The sequence below is a fragment of the Lycium barbarum genome, chromosome 11 (assembly GCF_019175385.1).
Source record: "Lycium barbarum isolate Lr01 chromosome 11, ASM1917538v2, whole genome shotgun sequence".
Taxonomy (NCBI): domain Eukaryota; kingdom Viridiplantae; phylum Streptophyta; class Magnoliopsida; order Solanales; family Solanaceae; genus Lycium; species Lycium barbarum.
Window position 1 is genome coordinate 122,236,522 of NC_083347.1, and position 24,091 is coordinate 122,260,612.

The window sequence follows — 24,091 nt, forward strand, 5'->3', positions numbered from 1 at the left end:
TAAATTATATAAAAAAAAAAATCGCAAGACAAGACTTTCGCGAAAACTCTGCCTTAAAGGCTAACATTTGCCTAAAATTAGGCCTATTCTGTCAAAAGTTAGGGCTTAGGTAGAGGTTTGCATAAGGCCTACTTTTGGGCAAAAGTTTGCCTTAAGGCTTAATTTTTGCCCAAATATGCTTAATTTCGCTATGAAACTCTACCTAACGATTTTTTTTTTTACTGAGCCGAAATTCGAACCTAAAACCTTAGGGTATTAGGCAATGGACAAAAATTAAAGACAAGCAATTTGAGAGACAAAAATTAAAACCACACCCCGAATAAGGGTAATCAAGCAAATTGCCCCATTTAACACACTAATATCACAAACCTATGACATACCTGCTTAGCTATTTTTCCGATTCCTACATGTTATTGGCTGCTTGATGCACCCACTATCACCATCAAGCTTTGTGATACCCCATATTTATGAGACTATTTATTTCTTTCCCCGAATTTTCACTAGTCTATTCTCACATTATATTTTGTTTATTGCGTTTCAACCTCATTAATGTCATTCGTGCTTGTTCGGGTAACTAGTGAAATTTAGAATAAAATTCACAAATAGCCTCTTTTCAATCCTTGTAACTAGAAAATAGCTATTGTCACAAAGTTTCAGATTGTACCGGTATAATTCCAGGACATTATAACGAAGTTTCACAAGTCAAATTTGAAACTTTAGGTCATGACAATAACTATTTCTGGAAAACATGACCGGAAAGTAGTTAGTAAATGCTATTTCTATTGAAATTTCGGATTCACAAATAATAAACAATGTAAACACATGCAATCATGATAAGAAGTAGCCCTTTACTAATTAGTACAAAACCACCTCTACGTGCCAAGAAGCACTTGAAACAAGTTCATTGAAATATTGGACTTTTTCTTTTCTAGAACAGAAGTACATAACATAACAGAAAGAAGAAAGAAAAAAAAACCCTTAAAAGTACAGTAAATGTCTTTTAAGTACCACAACTACTGCAGTAGTGATCACTTGAGTGTGCCCCACATTTGTAACAAAAGTCACATCCACACCTGCAATTGTAAAGACACCAAAAATGCATCCGGAGTTCAATATACAACTAATATGGATTGTTCGGATCTTTCAAAAATGCAAAATTTTTCTTATTTTGTAAGAAAAAATATGTATGTATTTAATAGACCGACACCATTTGAATAATATAATAGTACAACATAAATATCAATTTGGAACTAGAAATAAAGCCTTAAACCAGCACTTACCTTAAACTCAGGCAGACTAAAAAGCTGAAATTATAATTGCAAAGATAAAATGTGCTAAGTCAAATAACACATTGATCAAGATTGAAATATCGCATAATTTCATAGACCAAAATCGCTATTTTATCTATTTAATTTGATAATATCAATATGTGGGAAGATTGAAGAATGACTGTTGTAGATAAACCTATTGAAGAAGAAGTTGAGTATATGATAGGTGACACACCATGGGCTAGCCCATACGACCATTGCATGAGTAGAATACTACTTAGTCAAGTGGAAAAGGTTAACTTGAGAGTCAGACAAGCCGAGACTTATGATTAGTTAATGAATCTACTAGCGAAGAAGTTGAGTATATTTAAGTGACAGCACCATAGGCTAGCCCATATATACAACCATTACATGAGCGGAGTACGACTTAGCCAAGTAGAAAGGCTAACCTGAGATCGAGGCACGCCGGGAACTATAACTGAGACTTGAGATCCAAATACCAAATCAGAGACTAATAGATAAATGTCTCTCAAAATGACTCTCAACGGGACATTTAGACTGCTCAAACGGAAAAAAATAAAAATAAAAATAAAGATCTTTTGCCCTATATACCCAAATCACTCAAAGGTGCTAAGAATGTTTCACTAGAGCGACTCTCAACAAGGACGATAGACGTCTAGCAGAGCAACTCTCAACATCTCTCAACTTGCCAGTGTCCAGTTTAGAAGAATCTCCATTGGTAACACTTGGGAAGATATTTGTAAGCTTTTCGACATTACTATCTTCGACAAAAGCATCACTATTGTCAGATGGTCCAGACCTCCATTCTTTTTTGTGAAAATTAATAGTGATGGAAGTTGTATCAATGGGAAGTGTGGCCAGGGACATGATGTGCCGTGAATTTAGGCACATTTTATGCCTTTGTCACTAGAAGTATTGCTTGTTTTTAAGTGCTTTTATTTTGGTGTTTTGTAGGGTTGGTTGACTAAGGAACGAAAATGATAAGAAATGCTGAAAAAACGGACAACTTGGAGCAAAAGGACGGTCTGTAACTCGAGTTACGGACCGTAACGTGATCCGTATCAGAGAGGATACGTGTCGCTATAAAGGACGGTCCGTAACTCATGTTACGGGCCGTAATGTGTACCGTAAGCTGAGGAAAATTTCCAGAAAGTTGCCAAAGTAGTGTCACAGGTTACGCCCAGAAGGACGGTCCGTAACTTAGGTTACGGGGCATAACGTCGTGGCGTAACTCATTGGCCACTGAAAACTGAAGCCATGATCCGCTAGGAGATACGGACCGTAACCTGTGTTACGGTCCGTCGCATAGTGGCTGTGACATCACGTTGACAAAGGACGAACCGAAGGACGGACCGTAACCTGTGTTACGGTCCGTAACGATGCCGCGTAAGGGTGTTTTTGTCCAGAAACTTGGCGCAATTTTTGTCCTTATAAATACTTAAAGTAGGGTTTTAATTCATTATTCTGATTTTTCAAAAGGAGCATTAACTTTAGGTCCTGAATATTTGAAGTGGTTGGAGCATTTAAAGCAACAACTTCACTTTCATTCCATATTGTATTCGCATCGTAAGTATATTATGTTAACTTTTAAGCTTTCTTTGTTAGCCAAAATTATGAGTAGCTGATTTTAATCCTAAGGTTGTGGATCCTATGATGGATATTATGTGAATCGGATTCTACTATTGATATATGCATAATGGTTGTTAGTATTTATTCTATCTTTGTGCGTTAGCGTTGGGTAATGATTGCAAGCATTAGCGTAAGCCATTATATTAACTTTTCATGGGAAAGAGAGTCAGTATTGGTAAGATTGAATAACAATGACTCGGGGCGTTAACTCTCGTTTAATAGACTAACTTAGGGATAAGAACAAGTCTAAATTGGCATTATTGGTCGCTCTTCGATTACAACTCTTTTACATTAGGAAGAATCATAAAGAGGAAATACGTCCTAACTATTGGGAAACATTAGGAAGTCCTTAAGAGATCAAGTGCATACTCATAGAGCAACCATTAGAAATATATCACATTGAAACCTGAAGCATAATATCTAATCAAAACGGGGAACACAACCTTAGTCTCACTCTCGCATTAAGTACAATTCAAGTCAAAGTATTCAATTACATTATTCAACAAATACTTCAAACTATCAGGAATAAGATCAAAGCCTTTAAAGACTAGTATCGCAGACAATTAGTAGCCTTTTCTCTCCATATTCCCTGTGGGATTAGACCCCAACCTTGTTTGGGTTACTATATTTGACAACGTCCGCTTTACGCCATTAATAAGTGTAATTTGAGTATCAGGACAGCAGTGACAAAATGCTCATGGTGTACTCGATTCCTTTAGGTAATGGGACAAGTAATTGGGCTGAAGCGTCTGCCTTGTTATTTGGGTTGAAATGGTGTATTGAACAAGGCCAGGGTTGATTATTAGTGAGACTGACTCCATGCATATTCACAACTGTATCCATGACATATGGACTGCTCCATGGAAGATAGAGAGAGTGATTGGAGAGATCAAAGAACTGGTGAATGTCAATGGTATTTTCATTAAGCATTGTTACAGAGAAGGCAACCAAGTCGCGAACAAACTAGTTTCTTTCGGTCATCAAATGGAGGAGGCAACTGTTGTTATAAACTTTAATATGATTCCCAGGTATGTTAAAGGTCTGATTAATGTTGATAGATGGCAATTACCATCCTTCCGAGTCAAGAGGAGAAAACCAAGCACCCTCGCATTCGAGCCACCTTGAGCTTCTCAGAATTATTACTACTTTTTTTTTTCTTGTCTATTGTCATCTCTAGTCAAATTGGAGTTCCACTACTCCCATCTTGTATGAAAGGTCTGGTGCTGCCCCCTATCACAAATCTGTTTCTTCAAAAGAGTGGTAATACAATCGTGACTTGGAATATTTTTTTTTAAAAAAAAAGCAGAGCGACTCTGATAGACGACTAGTTAGACGTCTCACAAAACGACTCTCAACGAGGACATTAAGACTGCGCAGACACAACAAAAGAAATTTTTTCCCTATATATATAAATCACTCAAAGGTGCTAAGAATGTGTCTCAAAGCTACTCTCAGTGAGGATGTTAGACTTTGGCAAAGCAACTCTCAAAGACTACAAGCTAGACGTCTCACATAGCGACTCTCAATGAGGATAAGACTGCTCAACACAACAAAAGAAATGATTTTCTTTGCCCTATATACACAAATCAGTCAAAGGTGCTAAGAATGTTTCGCCCTACAAAATTCCAAGACAAGAAGAAAAATAAAAATAAAAAAATCATATGGACTAAAAACGAACCTGCATCTCATTTGTGCACAGCCTTCTGATCTCCCAACATACATCCTACAACTTGGACATCTTTGCCATTCTTGATTCTTAGCAAGTTGCATAAGTTGTATACCTTCTATTTCCCTTTCATCTTTGCTCAACTTCTCAAATTCTTCACACACAAATCCTGAATGCCAAGGAACTTTACACTTTGCACAAAACAACCTTCTACATTCCGGGCATTCCGATTGAGTAATAACCATATTTTCGCCCGGGCATTCATCAATTAAAAGTGCGGAACAATCCTTAAACGGACAATAAAATTTCTCGGACACCAAAATCATTGACTCGCACAACTTGTCTCCACACTTATCGAACACATCATTAGGCAAAATCAAACGACAATTATGCAGTTCTAATTGCATGTTACACTCCATAACGGGGCACGATATTCGAGAGATGTTCTCTTGGAGTTTTGAGGCTATATAGTTAGCCATGCAATTTTTGCAATAAGAATGATTGCAGCCCAAAATTTTGAACATGTCAGTACTTGTAGATTTTTCATCAGCACAAATATCACAAGTGAAAATGTCATTATGGCCATCTATATGAACAGATAAATTTGGACTTGTTGTGACTTCCATTGATGCTTAATTAGTTTTTGGATTAAGCCACAAGAATGAATATTAAACGAGGGGTCTGTGACTCTTGAAATTATAGAGGCAAATAAAGATATTTTTGAATTTGGTGATAGAGAAGACAATGAGTTTTCCTTTTGGGGGGCATTCCAATACGGTAATTAACCCTTTAACTTCTATGCTAAATCTTTTTATAACAAGAGTTTTAAGTTATGTACACCTTCAGTATAAATAATTTTTTATATTAATTATAGATAAGTCTCAAAATGTAGGATAAATCTTGAAAATAGGACAATTATCTACTATAACAAATAAAAATGACTTGATGGTGTAATTTTTTATTTTTATATTGTGATGTATATAACTTGAACTCTAAAGGGGATAACAAAGAGAAAGGAAAGGTGGATAACAAAGAGAAGGAACCAAGGAAACAAGAAGCAGTGCCTGGAGATAAGAGTGAAGCAGGGAAAGGGCAACAATTTTCCTCCTAGGAAGCTGGCTAGTTCTTGCACAGTGGAATGCTAAACAAGGTACAGAAGAAAAAGGAAATAGTGTGCAAACATCTGGAGAAAAAGTGGCTGCTGCAGGATCACAAAAAGTTTGATGCACTGTCAAAAAATGAAGAGGAAGTGAGTAAAGAAGAGCAACAAGTACAATAATCAGTAGTTGCACTTACTGATCACAATGAAAACAAAAGAATGATGATACCAACAGACATGTCACACAAGCAGTTAAGAGGGGAATTGTACAGAGGTGTGCTTGAATCGTAGTGGAGAGAATTTAGGGTAATTGTCGGTCAATGCTTTTAATGTATAGAAGATTAGGAAAGTGTGTTTTAGCTTTTGGCTTTGTTGCTTTGTTCTATCTGCCTTTGTATATATTTTTATTTATCTTAATAATAAATAAAACCACCAAGCTCAACTTAGTGGGAATTAATTAAAAAAAAACAAAAAAACCTTGAACTCTGAATAATACTTTTACCAGTTACCGCTATGAAGGAAGCGGAGTACCAAATTCCAAATAATCTATTTGTGGATATTATTATATTACAAAAAAGTGAAATTTCCCACGATATCAACTTTTGGGATTGAATTCCTCTCAATTTCTCCTTTCTCTATTTTTTCCAAGTTTTATAGCCTTTTGGCCAAGCTTATTTTTCCCCTAAAAGTACTTATTTTTTTAATAAGTGCTTATTTGAAAAAAAAATGAGGTGTTTGGCCAAGTTTTTGGGAGAAAATAAGTATTTTTGGGGAGTAGCAGAAGCAGTTTTTCAGAAGCTAAAAAAAAATAGTTTTTGCTCAAAAACACTTTTTTGAAAATTACTTTTGAGAAAAATACAAATAGAAGCACTTTTTAAAAGTTTGGCCAAACAGGCTATTAGCTTAGTTAGGGATATATGACATAAGTTAAAATTAATAGCTAAAATTTAATTGACTAAAATAAAGCCCTAACCATGATTTAAAAAATTAAATTAACTTGTCCATAAATTAAATTCTTCTCTCTCTCTCTTCCTATGTTTTCTCCCACAGCTGTATAGTCGTCCTTCCTTATCCATTTTCGATTTTTTAGGGATCAAACATTTGTAATTTGTCAGTCAATGCTTTTGATGTATAGAAGATTAGGAAAGTGTGTTTTAGCTTTTGGCTTTGTTGCTTTGTTCTATCTGCCTTTGTATATATTTTTATTTATCTTAATAATAAATAAAACCACCAAGCTCAACTTAGTGGGAATTAATTAAAAAAAAAAAAACTTGAACTCTGAATAATACTTTTACTGGTTACCTTGCTATGAAGGAAGCGGAGTACCAAATTCCAAATAATCTATTTGTGGATATTATTATAATACAAAAAAGTGAAATTCCCGCGATATCAATTTTTTGGATTGGGCTCCTCTCTATTTCTCCTCTCTCTATTTTTTCCAAGTTTTAGCGTAGTTAAGGACATATGACATAAGTTAAAATTAATAGCTAAAATTTAATTGATTAAAACAATGTCCTAACCATGATTTAGAAAATTAAATTAACTTGTCCATAAATTAAATTCTTTTCTCTCTCTCTTCCTATGTTTTCTCCCACAGCTGTATAGTCGTCCTTCCTTATCCATTTTCGATTTTTTAGGGATCAAACATTTGTAATTTGTGTGTTTTTCATTGGGGTAATTAGATAGCACTTCTTCCACTACATGAAAATGCCACTATATGGAGGCTGCTATAGGGCAAGTTTTATGACATTTTCTTCACAAATTTTATTAGGCTTGGCTAATTGTGTAGCAAAGAGGAAATCTGTGAATAAGGTAATCATAGTAGCCTTACGATTAAGGCACCTAGTTAACAAAAATATTGAAGTGTCATATCCCTGCGATTTCTAACTTTAAAGAGAAAATTCCAAAGAAATGACTCAAAAAAAAAAAAAAATGGAAGATAAATTGTGAATTATTAATTCAAGTAAAAGTGGAAGATTAGTGATACGGCTGTGGGAGGAAAAATAAGAAGAGAGAGAAAAGTTTTTAATTTAATGGACAAGTTATTTGATTATTTAAATCATGATTAGGACTCTGTTTTAGTCAATTAAATCTTAGTCATTAATTTTAATTTATGTCATGTGTTTCTAATTTAAGTTAGAACTTGAGGAAAATGGAGAGACGATAAATGGAAAGAAGCCCAATCCCAACTTTTTATACCCTTACATGTTGGATGGAATTGTTAGTTCAATTAATTTGTAATTAATTACTTGGACTTATAGCCTGTTTGGCCAAACTTCTAAAATCAACTTATTTTAAAAAGTACTTTTTTTAAAAGTACTTTTCAAAAAAACACTTTTGGCGAAAATCAGTTTGTGTTTGGCCAATAAATTATAAAAGTACTTTTGAACGACAATTAGTGTTTGGCCAAGCTTTTAAAAAGTGTTTTTATTTGTATTTTTCTCAAAAGTACTTTTAAAAAAAGTGTTTTTGGGCAAAAGCAGTTTTTTTTAGCTTCTGAAAAACTTTTTCTGTTATTCCCCAGAAGCACTTATTTTCTTCTAAAAGCTTGGCCAAACACTTCACTTTTTTTCAAATAAGTACTTATTGAAAAAATAAGTACTTTTGGGGGGGAAATAAGCTTGGCCAAACAGGCTATTAGAAAGATATGGAAATCCTAAAATTAAGGGTATGAGAGTTTAGAAAGGAATGACTTTAAAAGAGAATGATCTAAATACGTAAGGAAAGATTTTGAAAAGATATGGAGCTAAAAATATGGAAAGATTTTAAATATGGAAGAGCTAAAAAAATAAAAAATAAAAAAATAATCCAAATAATGTAAAATAAGAATTAATTAAAAGAGCATGGTCTTATGGAGGTAAAAATTAGTCAGATATATTATTTTTTCGTTCATAATAAATTGAATAAAATAGTTGTTACAAAAAAATTAAAATAAGGGAGGTAGCAGTAATATTGCAAACGTAAGGGGTGGTCAATGAAACGAAGCAAAATGTGAGGGAAGTCTCTGAAATTTTCCCTTCGTAATAATGTTAACAAAATTGAATATTTTCCATCTTACCAAACACAAGCACCATTGTTTGGTACCTTGAAATTTGGAAGATGTTTTCCACCAAAAGGCCAAAAAAAAAAAAAAAAAAAACATTTTCCTTGATATCAACTTTGAATTTCGATAAGTTCAGCAAAACATTTATTCTCATTATATCTCATCATCTTTAATAGATACAACAAGGTTCTAACTCAACAAGGCACCACAACCATAAATTTTACATAACCTAGCAAGCCCTTATATATCAAATCTAGGTGAGTACTAGCACACTAGTCATGTCGACACAGATCCAGGATTTGAATTTTATGGGTTCTGAATTTTACAATAACAACTTCAAGTGCGAATAACTGGACTCTGAATTTAAAATTTGCACATATTTAGTGATATTTACAACACAAATTTACGGACCAACTAAGTTCAGCCGAACGCGTAATGCTTAAGTCCATTTCTAGCCCCGCGCTTAGTCAAGCACACTGTTAAAGCAAATATGATACTCCTTTACTTCTCTATCTGGGTAGAGTTTTTTCAGAAAAGCAAACATGATTTGGTTTTTCTGTATGGAGAATCACCCAGCTTTGGCTTAATCGTCTCGATTGAGCATTCTTTCTTTAGAATCTTCACGACTGTAGACATTGTCGGTCTGAATGGGCGTGAACTTATGCATTTCATTGCTAATCTTAGAACCATATCTGCTTCTTCCCAGTCATATTCTAGAAGCTTATTATCGACTAGATCCATTAGAGTTCCCCTCTGATCCTTTACCTGTGCCTATAATAGTCCATAAAAGCCAATAACTTTGTTTAGTTTCCTAGATTTCAACCATAAAATGTGGATTCATGTACATAATCTCTTGTGGTTAGGTGAGTTTAACTCACCTCCTCCACGAGGTATTCAGTGTCACCACCTGCCCTCGGGGTCGTGACTTTCCTTCCACTGATAAGTATAAGTGTGACAACTCCAAAGCTATACACATCTGCGCTAGCTTCTAAGGGGTGATCTTTAACTTCAGGCGCTGTGTATGACCTGCAAAAGGCGTCCATTATTGAGAAGTACAATTGTGATAGCCAATGTATACAAAATCGGTCAGAGGTGTTCCCTTACAGTGTTCCTTCCAACTTTTGCTTGTGATAAAGCCTTGCAAATCCAAAGTCATATATCTTCGGATTTAGTTGGTCATCAAGAATAATGTTTGCTGGTTTAATATCCCCGTGTATAATTTCCTGTTTGGACCCCCCGTGAAGGAAAGCTAAACCTTCTGCTAGGCCAAGACAAATTCTATACCTTGTTGGCCAATCTAGTCTTTCTCTAAGTTCGTCTGAACCTGTAAGTAATCAAATCTCAACTATTATTTGGACAGCTAAAATTATTTTTTCCCTTTCTCTACTACAACTGTGGAAGCTTAACGAAGAAATTTTTCATAAATGGGAGACATTACCAAATAATGCATCTTCAAGAGAGTTAGTTCCAATGTACTCATAGATAAGCAGAAGCTGGTTGTCACCTGCACAGCATCCCATTAGTGTTGCAAGATTTGGATGTTTCATGCCAGCAATTGCTCGACTCTTTTCCACAAACTCGTACATTCCTTCTTTTGTTGCCGAAAGCTTTTTAACTGCGATGGCAGTCCCATTCGCAAGAGTGCCCTGAATGTTGATTAAGTGTTTCAGATGATGAAATTGCAACAACATACCCAGTGTAGTCCCACAAGTGGGGTCTGGGGAGGGTTACAGCTGTACGCAGACTTTACCCCTACCATTGTGGGGTAGAGAGGCGGTTTCCCATAGACCCTCGACTCAAGAAAAGTGTTTTTCAAAACAGGTTTGAAAAATACAAGAGTAGAAAAGCTATGATAAAGAAACAACAGTAGTGATAAAATTGAAGAATAAGATAGTGGTAGCATAATAATAATAAGATAATGGCAGCATAATAATAATAATTACAAATGATGAAATTTCGAATCAGAAAAACCAAATAATCATATATACAGACATTGAAGGTCATCCAGCTAGCAAAAGGAGAAAGTTAAGGCACAGTGCAGGTGCAGGCTCTAAATCAACATGATACCTCTAAGAACAAAGATGTGCAGTTAAGTTAAGTTGCATAGCGGATGAGGAGAATCACGAAAACACAAGATTGGTACTGCAACTTTCTTTATTTTTTGATAACCGTAGTGTCCGGGCTAGCTTGTGCGCACCTCAACTAATTCCACGGAATACCTCCCCCCTCTCACCAGCAACAGGTACCAGCTAACACTGTCTACCAAGGTTAGAACAGATAAGAAGAAATCACCTAGTATTTTTGTCTCTACTAGCATTTGAACTTGAAGCCTCATGATTTTCAACCCACTTTATTGACCACTAGGCTAAACCCTTGGGTGCATTAGTACTCTTAACTTTTGTCATGGGAGAATATCTTTTTTCGAAAGAAACGAAGAATACAAAGGCGGAAAAAATGCCCTCAAGTGATAAGCAAAATTTATTTAACTGAAGAAAACTGTAAAAGATATATCACAAAGGATACAAAAAATCATACACTATACTGAGTTAAGATTCTAGCTAACCTTATAGACAGTCCCAAAACCTCCCTCACCAAACCGGTTATCAACACCAAAATTCTTTGTGGCAGCTCTAATTTTCCGAAAGTTGTAAAGCCCTCCAGGGTACAATTCAACAAGTTCTAGCTCTACATTAACACATTAGTAAATAAAATATCAGCGGAGTAGAAAACCGAAAGAAAGTAAAGAAGCTTACAAAAAATAAAAAGACCTATGATTCACATGATCAAAATGTATCTTGAGCTTAACTCAACCCCAAAAGCTAGCTAGAATCTTAACTCACTAGCTAACCTTATACGAGGAGACCAGTGTGGGACAACTTAAAATCCCTCCAACCTATGCCAAAGCCTACCAACTGAATCTTGGACAACATAATATATGGGGGCCAACATCGGGTAAATCAAGTATTGGGATGGGTCTAGTTCTAATACCATGATAAGAATGGATCTTGGGTCTAACTCAACACGAAAAACTACCTCATCAAGTTAGGATTGCCGAATACCATTTAAGCAGACCAACTCTACATCCCACAATCGATGTGGGACAACTTCAAGAAGACAAACTACAACTTTGAAGATGGAGCGGCAACATATCATTGCATCAACTATTTACTTGTCTCCTTATCGAGGATGGTAAGGTGTAAGTAAAGAGGAGAGACAACATTTTAAAATTTTGGGGATCTAGCAGGAATATTCAGAATCTTAAGGTACACTAAAACATCCTTTCAGAATTGGCTTCACTTAAAATCCCAATGGAAACCAAATAAAATATATAATAATGTAGTGTTACCTTCCCGACGTAATTTGTCTTGGAATCTCCAGGAAAAACCTATGAACAATATTAGAAGAAGTAATGCAAATCCTGAAATTCCAGCAAGCACTCCTTTGGACAGTTCTGATTGAACTGGTTCATAAATTGTTACCATGAAATATCAGTCACAAAATCGGGACCAAACCATGCAAAATGGTAAACAGTCAAAGGCATAAAATGAATACCTAGAGTTACTGTAATTGCAGCTATAAGGGGCCCATAGTACACTGATGGGTATTTGACAGACCCTTTTCCAGACCAGTATAAGTGAATCTCCAGTCTATTGTCATTCACAAAAGTGATATGTTCCTCTGTTATAGCCATATTCACACCTTTCGCTTCTCTTTCTATGTTGAAGTTTCTCAGCACATTTTTTTCCTGCGTAAATATAATTTAAAAGTATTCTATATGTTTGCATATGGATCGACAACTTGTGGTTTCGGTACCTTACCTGGATATCTACATCAAAGAGTCGCCATGCTTTGCTATGCGAATCTTTGGTGTTTCTACTAGATATTTCAGCAAAGTGAAGATTCACTTTGTACTCACCATTTTTCAAACAAAATCCATAATATTTCAAGGAGATTGGGGATAAACGTGCTGTACGATACAATTGGGCATCACCAGCATGAATTTCGCAGGTCTCATTTAGAGTGTAACGATTATGTCTTGCCCATAAGAAGCTTCCCATACTACTATAGCCCCAATTTGAGCTGTTACTCATGAAGAAAGTTGATTGACCACGTGGATGTACATCAGCTTCATAGTCAGTTCCGTTAACATGGACAGAATCACCACCGCAGTTTATATACAAATGGTCATCTACAAATGGAGACAGTATTTTCAGTACAAGGTGCATTTACAATCTTAAAATATGAGAAACTTTTATCTGGAAATGTTTCTAGAAATATACTGTGAAGATCTGCAGCTGACATTGTGAAAAGACAGATTAGCAAATAGAAATCTTAGTAGGCGTTTGGCCATAGATTCCAAATAATTTTCACTTCATTTGGATTTTATGAAATTGGAGTTGTGTTTAGTTATACTTTTAGCAAAGGAGAGAAAATAGCACTTTATTTGGAATTTATGAAGATGGGAGTTGGAAAACAGGTTTGGAGCAATTCCCCAAATTTGCAAATTAACTTCAAGTTGGATTTCGAAATTTTATAACCAAACGTTGATTTTGAAGAAAGTGAAAAATTAATCCGGAAAAAAAAAAGTGAATAATTCTCATGGCCAAACAGCTCCTAATATAATGACACAAACAACACTTTTAATTATAGAAATAATTAGTCCTTCAGAATCTTTTATGTAGAGTCACATTCAATCCCAAAAGAAATATCTATGAAGATAGTCATAAGGAACATAACATAATACATATACAAAAATCACTTCATGTCTGAAGTTGTTAGTACTTACAGAACTGAGTACAGAACTGAGTTCCATTCTTAAAATGGAAATCAACTTGGTCCCCCTTTGCAACCCTATATTCAAATTTATGCACAAAGTTAAGTAGAGAACTCAGACCAATTTTTTTCTAACTCCAATATGTTTCTTTTTTCTTTTCTTTTCTTTTTGTGGAGATACAGGTGGAGGAGCTTACTCATCCGTTTCATTGGGGCAACACGCAAACAGATTCCTGGGAAAGAGCAAAATAATTGGATTCGGAATAGAAAAGCGACTAAGAAGAACATAAATAAGATTTTTCTAGATATGTGAAAATCACCCTTACAAGTCAGGGTTTAGCTTCTTTCCGGGGCATATGTTTACATTTTTGAATTGATTTTCAGAAACATCCCTGCATTTTTAACTTGGAAGAGTGAGTGGCAAAATATGTTGTAGAAATTAATGAAAAGAGAAAGTCGGCAGAGAAAATCACGTTAAATCAAACTTCAATTGGAAGAAAGTAAATGCCACGATTTTACAACAATCGAAATATAATATAATTTCTTCCAAGAGACCCTTCAAATTTGAATTTAAAGAAGTGCTTGCTCCAAGGATTATATATCTTCAATTTGTGCTATAGGTGCAACTTGCAACATTACCGTTAAATATAATTACAGTTACAGTTGCAATTTTACCCTTTATTTCGCGCTTGCTTTTACTTCCTTTTTATCACTTCACTTTAGTTTCATTCTGGTACTCCCTTCCTCAGCCTGGCAAATAGATTTCCTAGGAGCTGCTAGTAATGTCTGAACTTAAAACCAAAAAAGTAGTAATGTATTAATGCAAAAAGCACTTACACGTATGAACTAGCATTCATCCAAGATGGAATTGTCTCATTGAGCTTATTTCTTCTCAGAAATCTGCAAGAATGCATTGGATCATGACACTTTGTGATAAAAATCAATGTTTCCACATTTCATTACAAAAGTAAGATCACCTTTTATATCTAATGAATAGTTAGAGAAGTAAGGTCACTTACATATGATTTAACGAGGGGTTAACAGCTTCTGGAATTGCACCAAACAAACTATTGAAACTCAAGTCCCTACATCAGGAGAAAAAAAAAGGGTAGAATTACTATACATATTTGTTCAGGAAACATGTACTCCCTCCATTTCAAAATAAGTGGTGTTTTCACATTTTCATTTTGTTAAAAAATAAGTGGCGTTTCACATAATCAAGAAGGCATTAACGATGTTCTTCCCATTTACCCTTATTTAAATAAAGGGAGTTTTACATAACCAAGAAACTACTAAAGAGCTACATCTGTTTCAAGGTATTTATTAAGGGTAAGTAAAAATACATCTTACTTTCTAAGAATGAGTAGTTTTCTTAAGGGGTGTGCCCAAGCTAAAAACACCACTTATTTATTTTGAAATGGAGGGTGTAATAGCCTATTTAGTGACAGGTTTACAGTCAATTAAGTTGTTTTTCCATTTGGTTCCATGCACTTCAACTATTTTCCTATATACTGTGTTGGGTGGGGGGGGAGGGGGGAATTAGCCCATGAAAATATGACCCGCGGCCCGCCAACCCGCCCAAGTTTGGGCTGGTCATTGACCTGCCCATTCATTAGCTCGGTTCATATCAGCACAACCCATTTCAGCCCATCAAAAAGTTGGGCTGATATATATATCAAAATATGTCTTTTTTTTTTTTTTTGATATAGCCATAATACAGAAAGAAAATATTTTCATTACGTACTTAAAATTAAAACAAAAAAAAATTAAGACTTAGTAACAATTGGGGGGAAGTGGGGGGGGGGGGGGGGGGGGGTATGACCGGTGTTTTAACCCACTTCAGCCCAAGTAACTTTTGGACCTAGTTATTAGCTCACCCCATTTTGACCCGCCCAGCCCGCCCATTTGACACCCCTAGCATCGACTTTCCCCTATCAAATAAGTACACGCCTTTTTCTTTGTAAAGTATAAGAATATGTAGATATTTATTGCAGAAGCTGTCTTACAGATAGTGTAGGGAAGATAGCTTCCATATCCAAATAGGGATGTTGGCATCTATTGAGCAATTCCTCAATGTCCTAGATAAACAACAAACCGGAAAATAGAATTGAGTTTTAGGAGGAGCAAAAGAAAACTATTACTCCAATAACATGAAAGTTTGGATGCCAGGGGACTCACAAAATTCTCAAAAATTCCATTCCAGATAAATCTGGAAATGAGTAGCTTTTTCCAACTAAGTCACTGATATACCTGAAAGTAGATATTATAAAATCCATAATAATTCAAAGTTTGGGCGAGCTGCGTACATCAAAAAAGCTACAGGATTTTACAGTTCCGTTAGACTCTTCAGCTTTGAGATTTGGCCAGGCAAAGGTGCAGAAAAACTATTCCCCATCAGATTCCTTCTCAACATGTGGGAAAAAAAATCAACAGTCTTTATAAAAACATGCATAGATAGTATAAAAGTGTACAGTTAGTGAGTTTTACAAGATACGCAGATCTTGCCACTGTTCGAAAATATCCGGAATTGTTTCATTGAGCTTGTTCCCTCGCACATCGCTACAGAGAAAGAAGATTAATCAATTGATATAAAAGTCAAATCTGAAGATCTATATTCTCTCTCTCTCTCTCTCTCTCTCTCTCTCTCTTCCACCCTCCTCTTTCTTGTTTCAATTCTATGCTAATGAGAATTCAAGATAAGAGATTAGATACTTACAAGTACGTCAGTTTCTTTAAACTCTTGAAGCTCGGCGGCAAGGCACCAATAAATTCATTGTTCTGCAAGTGCCTGAAATCATTTACGACATAATAATAGGTATCTCCGTGTTCTCTGTTAACCTTGAACGAAACTCTAACCAGGACGATGCAGTTAAAATTTAGCAGCTTCTGCATCCCCATAATTACAGCCAGGTTAAAAGAATAAATACAAGGAGTGAGTAGAATTGTTTTGCGTTAGATATATATGTGTGTGTGTGTGTGTGTGTGTGTACTTCAATAGACAGCTGTGTTGTGAATGCTCTCCAGGACCAGGGCATAGACAGAAAGAGAACAACTTTATCCCATTGGACGTAGCTAAGTACATGCACAAGAATCCACTAAAGGTCAGTCTAAAATGTAAGTGTTTAGCTACATTTCTAAACTGGTATAATCCAACAAGTAATCATCTCTGTCTGTAAGTCCGCGAAATTAATCAAGAAATTATACTCAACCAGAAAAAGATAATTTTTATCTTAAGAATAACCAACAAAAATACACTTACAGCTCCTCTAGATTCACAAGATCTCCAAGCTTGACCGGGAGTACACCCGAGAGTTGATTATCCACCAGGTACCTAATTGTGAAGGCAAATAGATGGGGATTCAAGTTTGCACTAAACCAAATGAAAAGTGAGATAAAGTAGAAGTATGGATTTTATCAAGGCTTTTACAATCTAATGAGGCTCTTAATATTTCCCAGCTCGTCTGGAATTTTCCCTGAGAACAAATTATGGCCCAAGTCTCTGAAAGGACAAGAAGAAGAGAAAATAATTATGAACTCAAGACAGTAGATAATAATAACTCTATTTTGGAATAGAAAGGACAATATAAAATGCAGCTTTAGACTTACAAATTTTCCAAAGATGGGAGAGAACCCAATTTTGGAGGAATTGTTTGATTGAAGAAGTTTTTGCACAGAAGTCTGTAGTGGCAACTACGGTTAGATTTTAATGATTAAATACAATTCCAATATAGAAGTTTGAGTGAATTAAAGCTGCAATTTTAAAATGCTGGATCCATGTTAACTCTGCATTAGTTGACATGTAAAAATGCAGCAGAACGGCAGACAATTGTCTGACATCTAACCGGGTTGAGTCGTAAAGCTGATACAAAAAGGTATGTCAATGACTTACATGCTGTTTAAAGATTTCATCTCACCAATGAAAGGTGGAATGGGTCCTTCCAATGAGTTATCACAGAGGGAACTGTCAGATAAAACATCATAACCATCACAGATAATTCAAGAAAAAAAAAATTATTTACTTAGCTTCATCTGTATCAATGGTAATGAAAGACTCTAAAAACAGATAAATAAGTTTCTAATGGCCACAGGAAAGGATGGAGAATAGAATGAAAGAATTGCAGTGGAAAGTCATGCAACTACTCACAAGTACAATAGCTTCTTCAGATTTTTGAACGGTTCAGGAATTGATCCACGCAACTTGTTTCCATTCAAATAACTGTGATCAACCAAAATAGAGAGAGAAGAGTGAGATTTTTCAATGTAGTTTTAATAGATGAGAGATCCATAAAGGATATTACATTATCGAATCTTGGATATGATGTAGTTTAGTCTTAGGCTTTATAATATATTGAGTTCCTTTTAGACTTTGATTACCTCTTATTTAATGGTTAGTACTAATATACCAGGACAAGGTGTAACGCGTGGCCCCGGAGATAAGATCGCTTTTTATATGAGTACTTAATACATTAACTTTTTAGCCATGAGCTCCCCTTGCTATTATACAATTAAGGATGCAAAACACAAAATCAGCATAGAGTGCTGATTTCTTGTTTATTTGCTTCTGATCATAGAATGTATAAATCTAGTGCATTTGATATGCAACAAGGTGATTAGAATCTTTAGGAACATTGCACCAATTTTTGTAATGCTTTTCCACTTACGTATATTTCTTGGGATGCATTCCACATTTCCCATGGCGTTAGTGATAAAAATTCTCCTGCCTCAAAATATAAATGCCTACAGGCCATAGAATTGGCAGAGGAAAATGAGATCTTATAATATTGAATTCATAATTATCCATCATTCTTTCTTCTATAATATTTATTACATTCACATACAAAATGCAACTGGAATCCAAAAAAATGGAATGACACTTAAATGCAAAATCTCAAGTATGCTTATGATATGTACCTCTAAAATGCGAATTTAAACTGAAAAACACAATACAAATTCAAATATGTTGTTTAGGTATCCTTACAGGGTTTTTAAATATTGAAGGCCTCCAATCTCCTCGGGGATCTTTCCTTCTAATTGTCTATTTGAGAAATCACTGCAGTTCATTATGTTGCAAAAACATCAATCAGAAATCTCGAAGTTGCATAGTTAAAAACCAAAGCGACAAATTGAGACCACAACTATAATGAACATAAAACAAGTATGACCTGCACATATTTGGCATGAATAGTACTAATTTAAAATGTCTCTTGAGCTGCTTTACACTTTAGTGGTGACATTGTGCAGATGTTGCTACTGTTATAGTGAAATTATTCTAAATCATTTTTGGTCGAGTAGGCAAAGATGAATATTCCTGCTTCATGGAAAATCTTGTAGTACAAACAAGACTTTATTAATCAACATATTTAGAAATGTAAAGAGGCATAATTTTAGAGGAAATGACGGCTGGAAAGAAGAAATCAAAACAAATTTGTAACTTGGAGAAATACATCCATATCTGTAGTTATATGCTGTTGGCACTAGGAAAAACAAATGATTCAGATTGCATCATGACCCATAGTTGAACAATGGACTTAAATGTTGAAAACTAAACCAGATTTAGCTTTAGCAATATAGTTTTTGCAGCTATGTCCATGCAAAGTAGGAAAAATTGCGTCATCCTCAAAGTGGAAAACTAAAAAAATCGATCTGTACAAACATAAAGAGACAGTTTAAAACAAACCTCTAACACTCCAACGTCATGAATCTGGCATACCATTCAAAATTTCTAGTAATATGAATCAATCACACGAGTAAACCTTTCTTTTATCAGCATAAGAACTTCATAGAATCCTCACTCCGAGATATTTGTGATCCATTGTGAAAAATGATTGATCAGATAGAATAAGTTGGTAAAAGCACTCGACCAACACAAATGCACTAAATTCAGTGCATTAATTCTCAGCACAGAAACAATGTTTCTTACTGCCTCCTTTCCAATTTATGTGACATTGTTTGACTTGACACAAAGTTTAAGAAAGAAAGGAAGACTTTTGAAATTTGTAGTCTAAAATAAAGCTTAGACATTTGTGTGGCTAAAAATCATTTCATTAAGGGTAAAGGGAAATTTTAAAGTTAAGTTATTTTTTGATTATAGAAACGCGACATTATTTTTGGGACAGACTAAAAAAAGAGAGTAAAATAAGGAGAGTAAAATAAGGAAAGTAAAATAAGGACACGCCGGTGCACAAAGCATCCAGCGTTAGCACGGTCTGGGGAAGGGCAGCACCCAAGGGTGTGATGTAGACAGCCTATAGCGTGCCACATAAATTGGGACAAAGGGAGTAATTTCAAACTGCCCACTATCTCTATGTTTGTCCTCCGACAAAGGAAAATAAAATGCTAAAAAATACTGCCTAGGTGTTACTATGTGTGATCCTAAAGTCAGATTAAAAGATGAAAAAGATGAACTTCTACAAGAACAAAAAAAGATTAACTACCATTTTTGGATTCTAGGGGGATGGATGGTATAGTGAGTTTAGAAAAGGTAAGAAATGGACACCTAAATGTTAGGCTACTTGAAACAATAAAGAACTTCATACTATTTAAACGACAACCATAAAGAAATTACAGTGACAGCATAAGCATTCATTGCTCCCTGTGAACAAATCAACCAAACCCCAAAAAACTGACGGCATGATGGTTCTTCAATTATATTTGTGCAAATTACATACAAAAATAGATGAATTTTATCCAATCAATGTCTCCAGAACATGCTATCAAAGGACTTGTAATATTTCCAAATAACGTACTCCCTCCAGATCAAAAAGAGTGTCCCTTTAGCCATTTGCACACCTCTTAAGAAAATACTAACTCCTAGAAAAAAAAAAAGTAATTTGACTAAACTGTCCCTAATTAAATAGGTATTGGGATTTGATCATATAGCACTGAAGAGGGGCAAATATGGAAAAATAAGGTTAATTCTTTCTTGATTTGATAAGTGGACACTTTTTTTTTACCCACGAAGAAAAGGTTAACAAGAAGAACATTTGAGAAAAATACCCAAAAAAAAAAAAAGCAATAGTAAATATCTTGGGTTAGAAGGGATACATGTGTACCACTCGGCAACTCTTATGCTTCTCAAGATAACAATCGCAAGTAACGGCACTTGTAAATCCAATATAACAACTTGGGGGTAATAGCATTTCCCTAGAAGAACACCCAAGCAAAGCGTTGATGGCATCCTCTGGCATCCACATGCAGAAAATTGCATCAGCAAGGAAAAAACTTTAAAATGGATAACATGTGACGTCATGAATATTTTGATAGCAAATATATGCTTACCTGAAGAATACACCATGTGGTTCTTCGATATGGGATTTTAGACAAAAAATCAAAGTGAGCATGATCGTTTGTAAACTTCTAGAGTTAAATAGAAGAATGTAACAGCAAATAACAAGCTCATCTAAACTGCAATTAGTACCGAGAGGGATTTGGTTGTCAAATAAGAGCTCTCAAATGGATGCTCCAATCTGTATTGTCTTTCCATCCTTCTGACTCCTCTTCTTATATAAGGGCCGTCTCATTTATTATTCCAACTATTTACATTTTACAATTTAATACACAAATTGGTGTATTATTTTGTACCGACTATAATGTGGAATAATAATACATGAATTAAACCCCAAAAGACTAAGCTATGCTTTATCTTTCCTCAAACCCATCTATAAGATTTTCTCTCAACATAATTACTGTAATGATGCCATGTACACTTAGGTGAAAATGATAGCTAACATAAAGCAAATGTCACTTTCTGAAACTACAAAGATAAAATATTTGAGGGAACTCAAGGAATAGCCGTTAACTTAAGAATAGCATAAATCCTAAACACATTCGCATTCTTACCGTCTTTTTTATCAAGAGGAGGAGGTATTTTCATTAAACTGGTGTTGTACCAAGTTGTTGTACAGATGTTGCTGAGAGGACCTTGCGTAGCCTGTTCCACAGTTCTCTCACAAAAGACCAAAAGCAGCAAAAGAGAAACGGAAACCCTGTAAACATACATGAACATTGCCATATTAGCTCAAAAGAAAATGCTTTAATTCTTTAGCTTTAACCATACGATTTCTCAAATATGTGCCCATACCTTTATAATAGCATCCTTTCTTCAAGTTTAAACAAGACACGGATCCAGGATTTTAAGTTTACGAGTTCCTACAACAACCTCATATTGATGCATAAAGGGTTGTTTGGTAGGAAGTATAAAAGAAAATAATACTAGTATTAGCTTTGGTATTATTTAATCCCTTATTTGGTAGTGTTTTGTTGTTTGGTAGTATTTTCAACCTATGTATAACTAATATATTCAGTACAAAGTACTATTCTTATACATAAGAAACCATGGCAGTAACAATACCAGAACTATTCCTCTTCTAATACATACTACTCCTATTCTAATACACTCTATTTATTTAATATAACAAACCAAACAGTAGGATAAAAAAGAATGTTAGCATAACTAATCTCTTTTTTTTTTTTGCTAACAGTATAACTATCTCACCATTACTAATGCATCATATTCAATAATCAATACTCTTCTTATACACCCGACCAAATGACCCCTAATAATAATTAGTGGATTTCTTAATACATATATAGGGTGTAAGTAAAAGCTACTCAATTCGCGCACAAATAACATTGTGGATCCTTCCTCGGTGTGTGGAACAATTCTTTCTTCACTTTTTCTTGGTTTTTCCACTTCTGGGCCCTTACAGCATAGCTTTTCTTTTCTAAACAGTAAGGATCCATCTTTTTCTTGTCACTTTCCTTCTTGAAATTTATCCTTTATAAAGCTGAAACCTCCAATAATGTTTCCCAAAGACCTTGACTAGTTTCTATCTCATGTACCCACTTCAATTTCCTTTTCAAGAATCAGTTCACTACCACAAATCCACTACCAAAAAGGCCATAGCAACAGAAATGGAATATTACCTTCTTCTTTTTTCTCAATAAACAAAGACCATGGCAATGGATGTGAAAAATTTCGCCTTTGGCTAAAATTAAAGGAAAATTACAGTCAAATACTATTCGGTCATATAGTTTACACTATACAGTGTATAGGTAGTGCATATAGTATACTAAATATACATATACTATATATACCTATACATATACCATACATATAATATACATATCTATATAACCGAAGTGTATAGGCAGTATATACGCCGATAATGTTTGATAATACGCCGATAATGTTTGATAAACTAGACGATCGAAGGATACATGTAAGTTTCCCTAAAATTAAAGCACTAATATTAATAAAGTGAGCAACTCTTTGCATGCAAAGTGTTCGATGAAATGCCTAATACAAAACTTAATAAACAAAGACCACAGCAATGGATTGTGGAAAATTTTCACCTTTTGCTGAAAAAGACATGTAAAAAGTCTGCTACTAGTCAGTAATCTCAACAGCAGTCATTTTCAAAAATAATTTTTTCTACATATGATGGCACTAGCAATCTTCTTTTGAGAAAATTTATCCATTTACATTAGGACCCACAATAGTACATCTTCCTCCTTTTTGCTTTTTTCAAAATTAGAGAGAAGGATTTAAAAAAAAATACACATGAATTATTAAAATTAAAGATAAGAATTTAAAAAACACTAATAATTTTTTCGCCATTTTTACATTCCAACTATCAATTTTTATTTTTTTACTACCTAAACTATCACTTTTTCTTGTTGTTTCCACTTCTAAGCCCTTACAACACAACTTTTCTTTTCCATAAAGTAGCTCTAATAATGTTCCACAGAGACCTCGACTAGTTTCTATCTCATGTAACCACTTCAATTTCCTTTTCAGAAAATCAGTTCACTACCACAAATCGTAAAATTAAAGCAACTCGTGATTTGTGTGGAAGGTGTTCGATGAAATTAATGAATGAAACCTCAATAAACAAAGACCATAGCAACAGAAAAGGAATATAACCTTGTTCTTCTTTTTTCCTCAATAAACCAAGACTATGGCAATGGATTGTGATAAAAAATTCACCTTTGGCTAAAATTAATGGAAAATTACGGCCAAATACCAGTCGGTCATCTAGTTTACACAATATGTACACAGTGTATATATAGTGTATAGAATATACTAAATATAATACATATACTATACATACCTATACATATAATATACATAACTATACATATACTATACATATAATATACATACCTATTCATATAAAGTGAGCAACTCCTAATTTGCATGCAATGTGTTTAATGAAATGCTTAATACAAAACTCAATAAATAAAGACCACCAGCAATGGATTGTGAAAAATTTCACCTTCAGCTAAAATTAATGGGAAATTACAGTCAAATTTATACCATTCGGTCATCTAGTTTACACAATATGTACATAGTGTATAAGTAGTGCATAAAGTATACTAAATATACATATACTATACATATCTATGCATATAATATACATACCTATGCAGTACCTATATAGCCAAAGTGTACAAGCAGTGTATACTTTAGCTATATTTGATAAACTAAACAGCGGAAGGGTGCATTTAGGTAAGTTTCCCTAAAATTAAAGTTAATAAAGTGAGCAACTCTTGATTTACATGCAAAGTGTTTGATGAAATGCCTGAGAAAA

General features: G+C 34.6%; 2 protein-coding genes across 11 annotated transcripts; both read right to left on the bottom strand.

The window, feature by feature from the left end:
* Positions 1-834: 834 nt before the first annotated feature.
* Positions 835-6,087, bottom strand: LOC132618955 (E3 ubiquitin-protein ligase RSL1-like). Its single transcript, XM_060333937.1, has 2 exons — positions 4,597-6,087; positions 835-1,073 (listed from the first exon to the last, which is right to left on the bottom strand). The coding sequence occupies exons 1-2, from the start codon at positions 5,208-5,210 to the stop codon at positions 1,001-1,003; spliced, it is 687 nt and encodes a 228-aa protein (XP_060189920.1). The 5' UTR covers positions 5,211-6,087; the 3' UTR covers positions 835-1,000.
* A 2,770-nt stretch (positions 6,088-8,857) lies between these two features.
* Positions 8,858-22,039, bottom strand: LOC132616834 (probable LRR receptor-like serine/threonine-protein kinase At1g53420). Of its 10 annotated transcripts, none has more exons than XM_060331536.1 (27): positions 21,580-22,039; positions 21,339-21,484; positions 20,544-20,679; positions 18,478-18,549; positions 17,644-17,715; positions 17,389-17,460; positions 17,106-17,177; positions 16,927-16,998; positions 16,759-16,830; positions 16,216-16,287; positions 15,987-16,058; positions 15,830-15,901; positions 15,678-15,749; positions 15,506-15,577; positions 14,519-14,584; positions 14,337-14,399; positions 13,826-13,891; positions 13,697-13,732; positions 13,513-13,577; positions 12,545-12,915; positions 12,279-12,471; positions 12,073-12,186; positions 11,290-11,411; positions 10,165-10,372; positions 9,831-10,050; positions 9,605-9,752; positions 8,858-9,497 (listed from the first exon to the last, which is right to left on the bottom strand). In XM_060331536.1, the coding sequence occupies exons 2-27, from the start codon at positions 21,370-21,372 to the stop codon at positions 9,255-9,257; spliced, it is 2,877 nt and encodes a 958-aa protein (XP_060187519.1). In that variant the 5' UTR covers positions 21,373-21,484; positions 21,580-22,039; the 3' UTR covers positions 8,858-9,254. The 10 variants fall into 10 exon arrangements, with proteins under 10 accessions (XP_060187519.1, XP_060187520.1, XP_060187522.1 ...); XM_060331537.1 differs by lacking the exon at positions 21,580-22,039 and adding an exon at positions 20,778-20,799 and having other exon boundaries at positions 21,339-21,464; XM_060331539.1 differs by lacking the exon at positions 21,580-22,039 and adding an exon at positions 20,778-20,799 and having other exon boundaries at positions 20,552-20,679; positions 21,339-21,454.
* Positions 22,040-24,091: the final 2,052 nt, after the last annotated feature.

Bases quoted from the DNA above. Each gene is read 5' to 3' on its own strand.
- LOC132618955 (XM_060333937.1), bottom strand. From the start codon at position 5,210: ATGGAAGTCACAACAAGTCCAAATTTATCTGTTCATATAGATGGCCAT. The intron at 1,074-4,596 runs GTTCGTTTTTAG...TTACAATTGCAG, and splicing joins TGTGCACAAATGAGATGCAG to GTGTGGATGTGACTTTTGTT.
- LOC132616834 (XM_060331532.1), bottom strand. From the start codon at position 21,510: ATGGCAATGTTCATGTATGTTTACAGGGTTTCCGTTTCTCTTTTGCTG. The intron at 13,892-14,336 runs GTAAGTGCTTTT...TTAAAAATGCAG, and splicing joins ATGAATGCTAGTTCATACGT to GGATGTTTCTGAAAATCAAT. The intron at 9,498-9,604 runs GTGAGTTAAACT...GGACTATTATAG, and splicing joins CTGAATACCTCGTGGAGGAG to GCACAGGTAAAGGATCAGAG.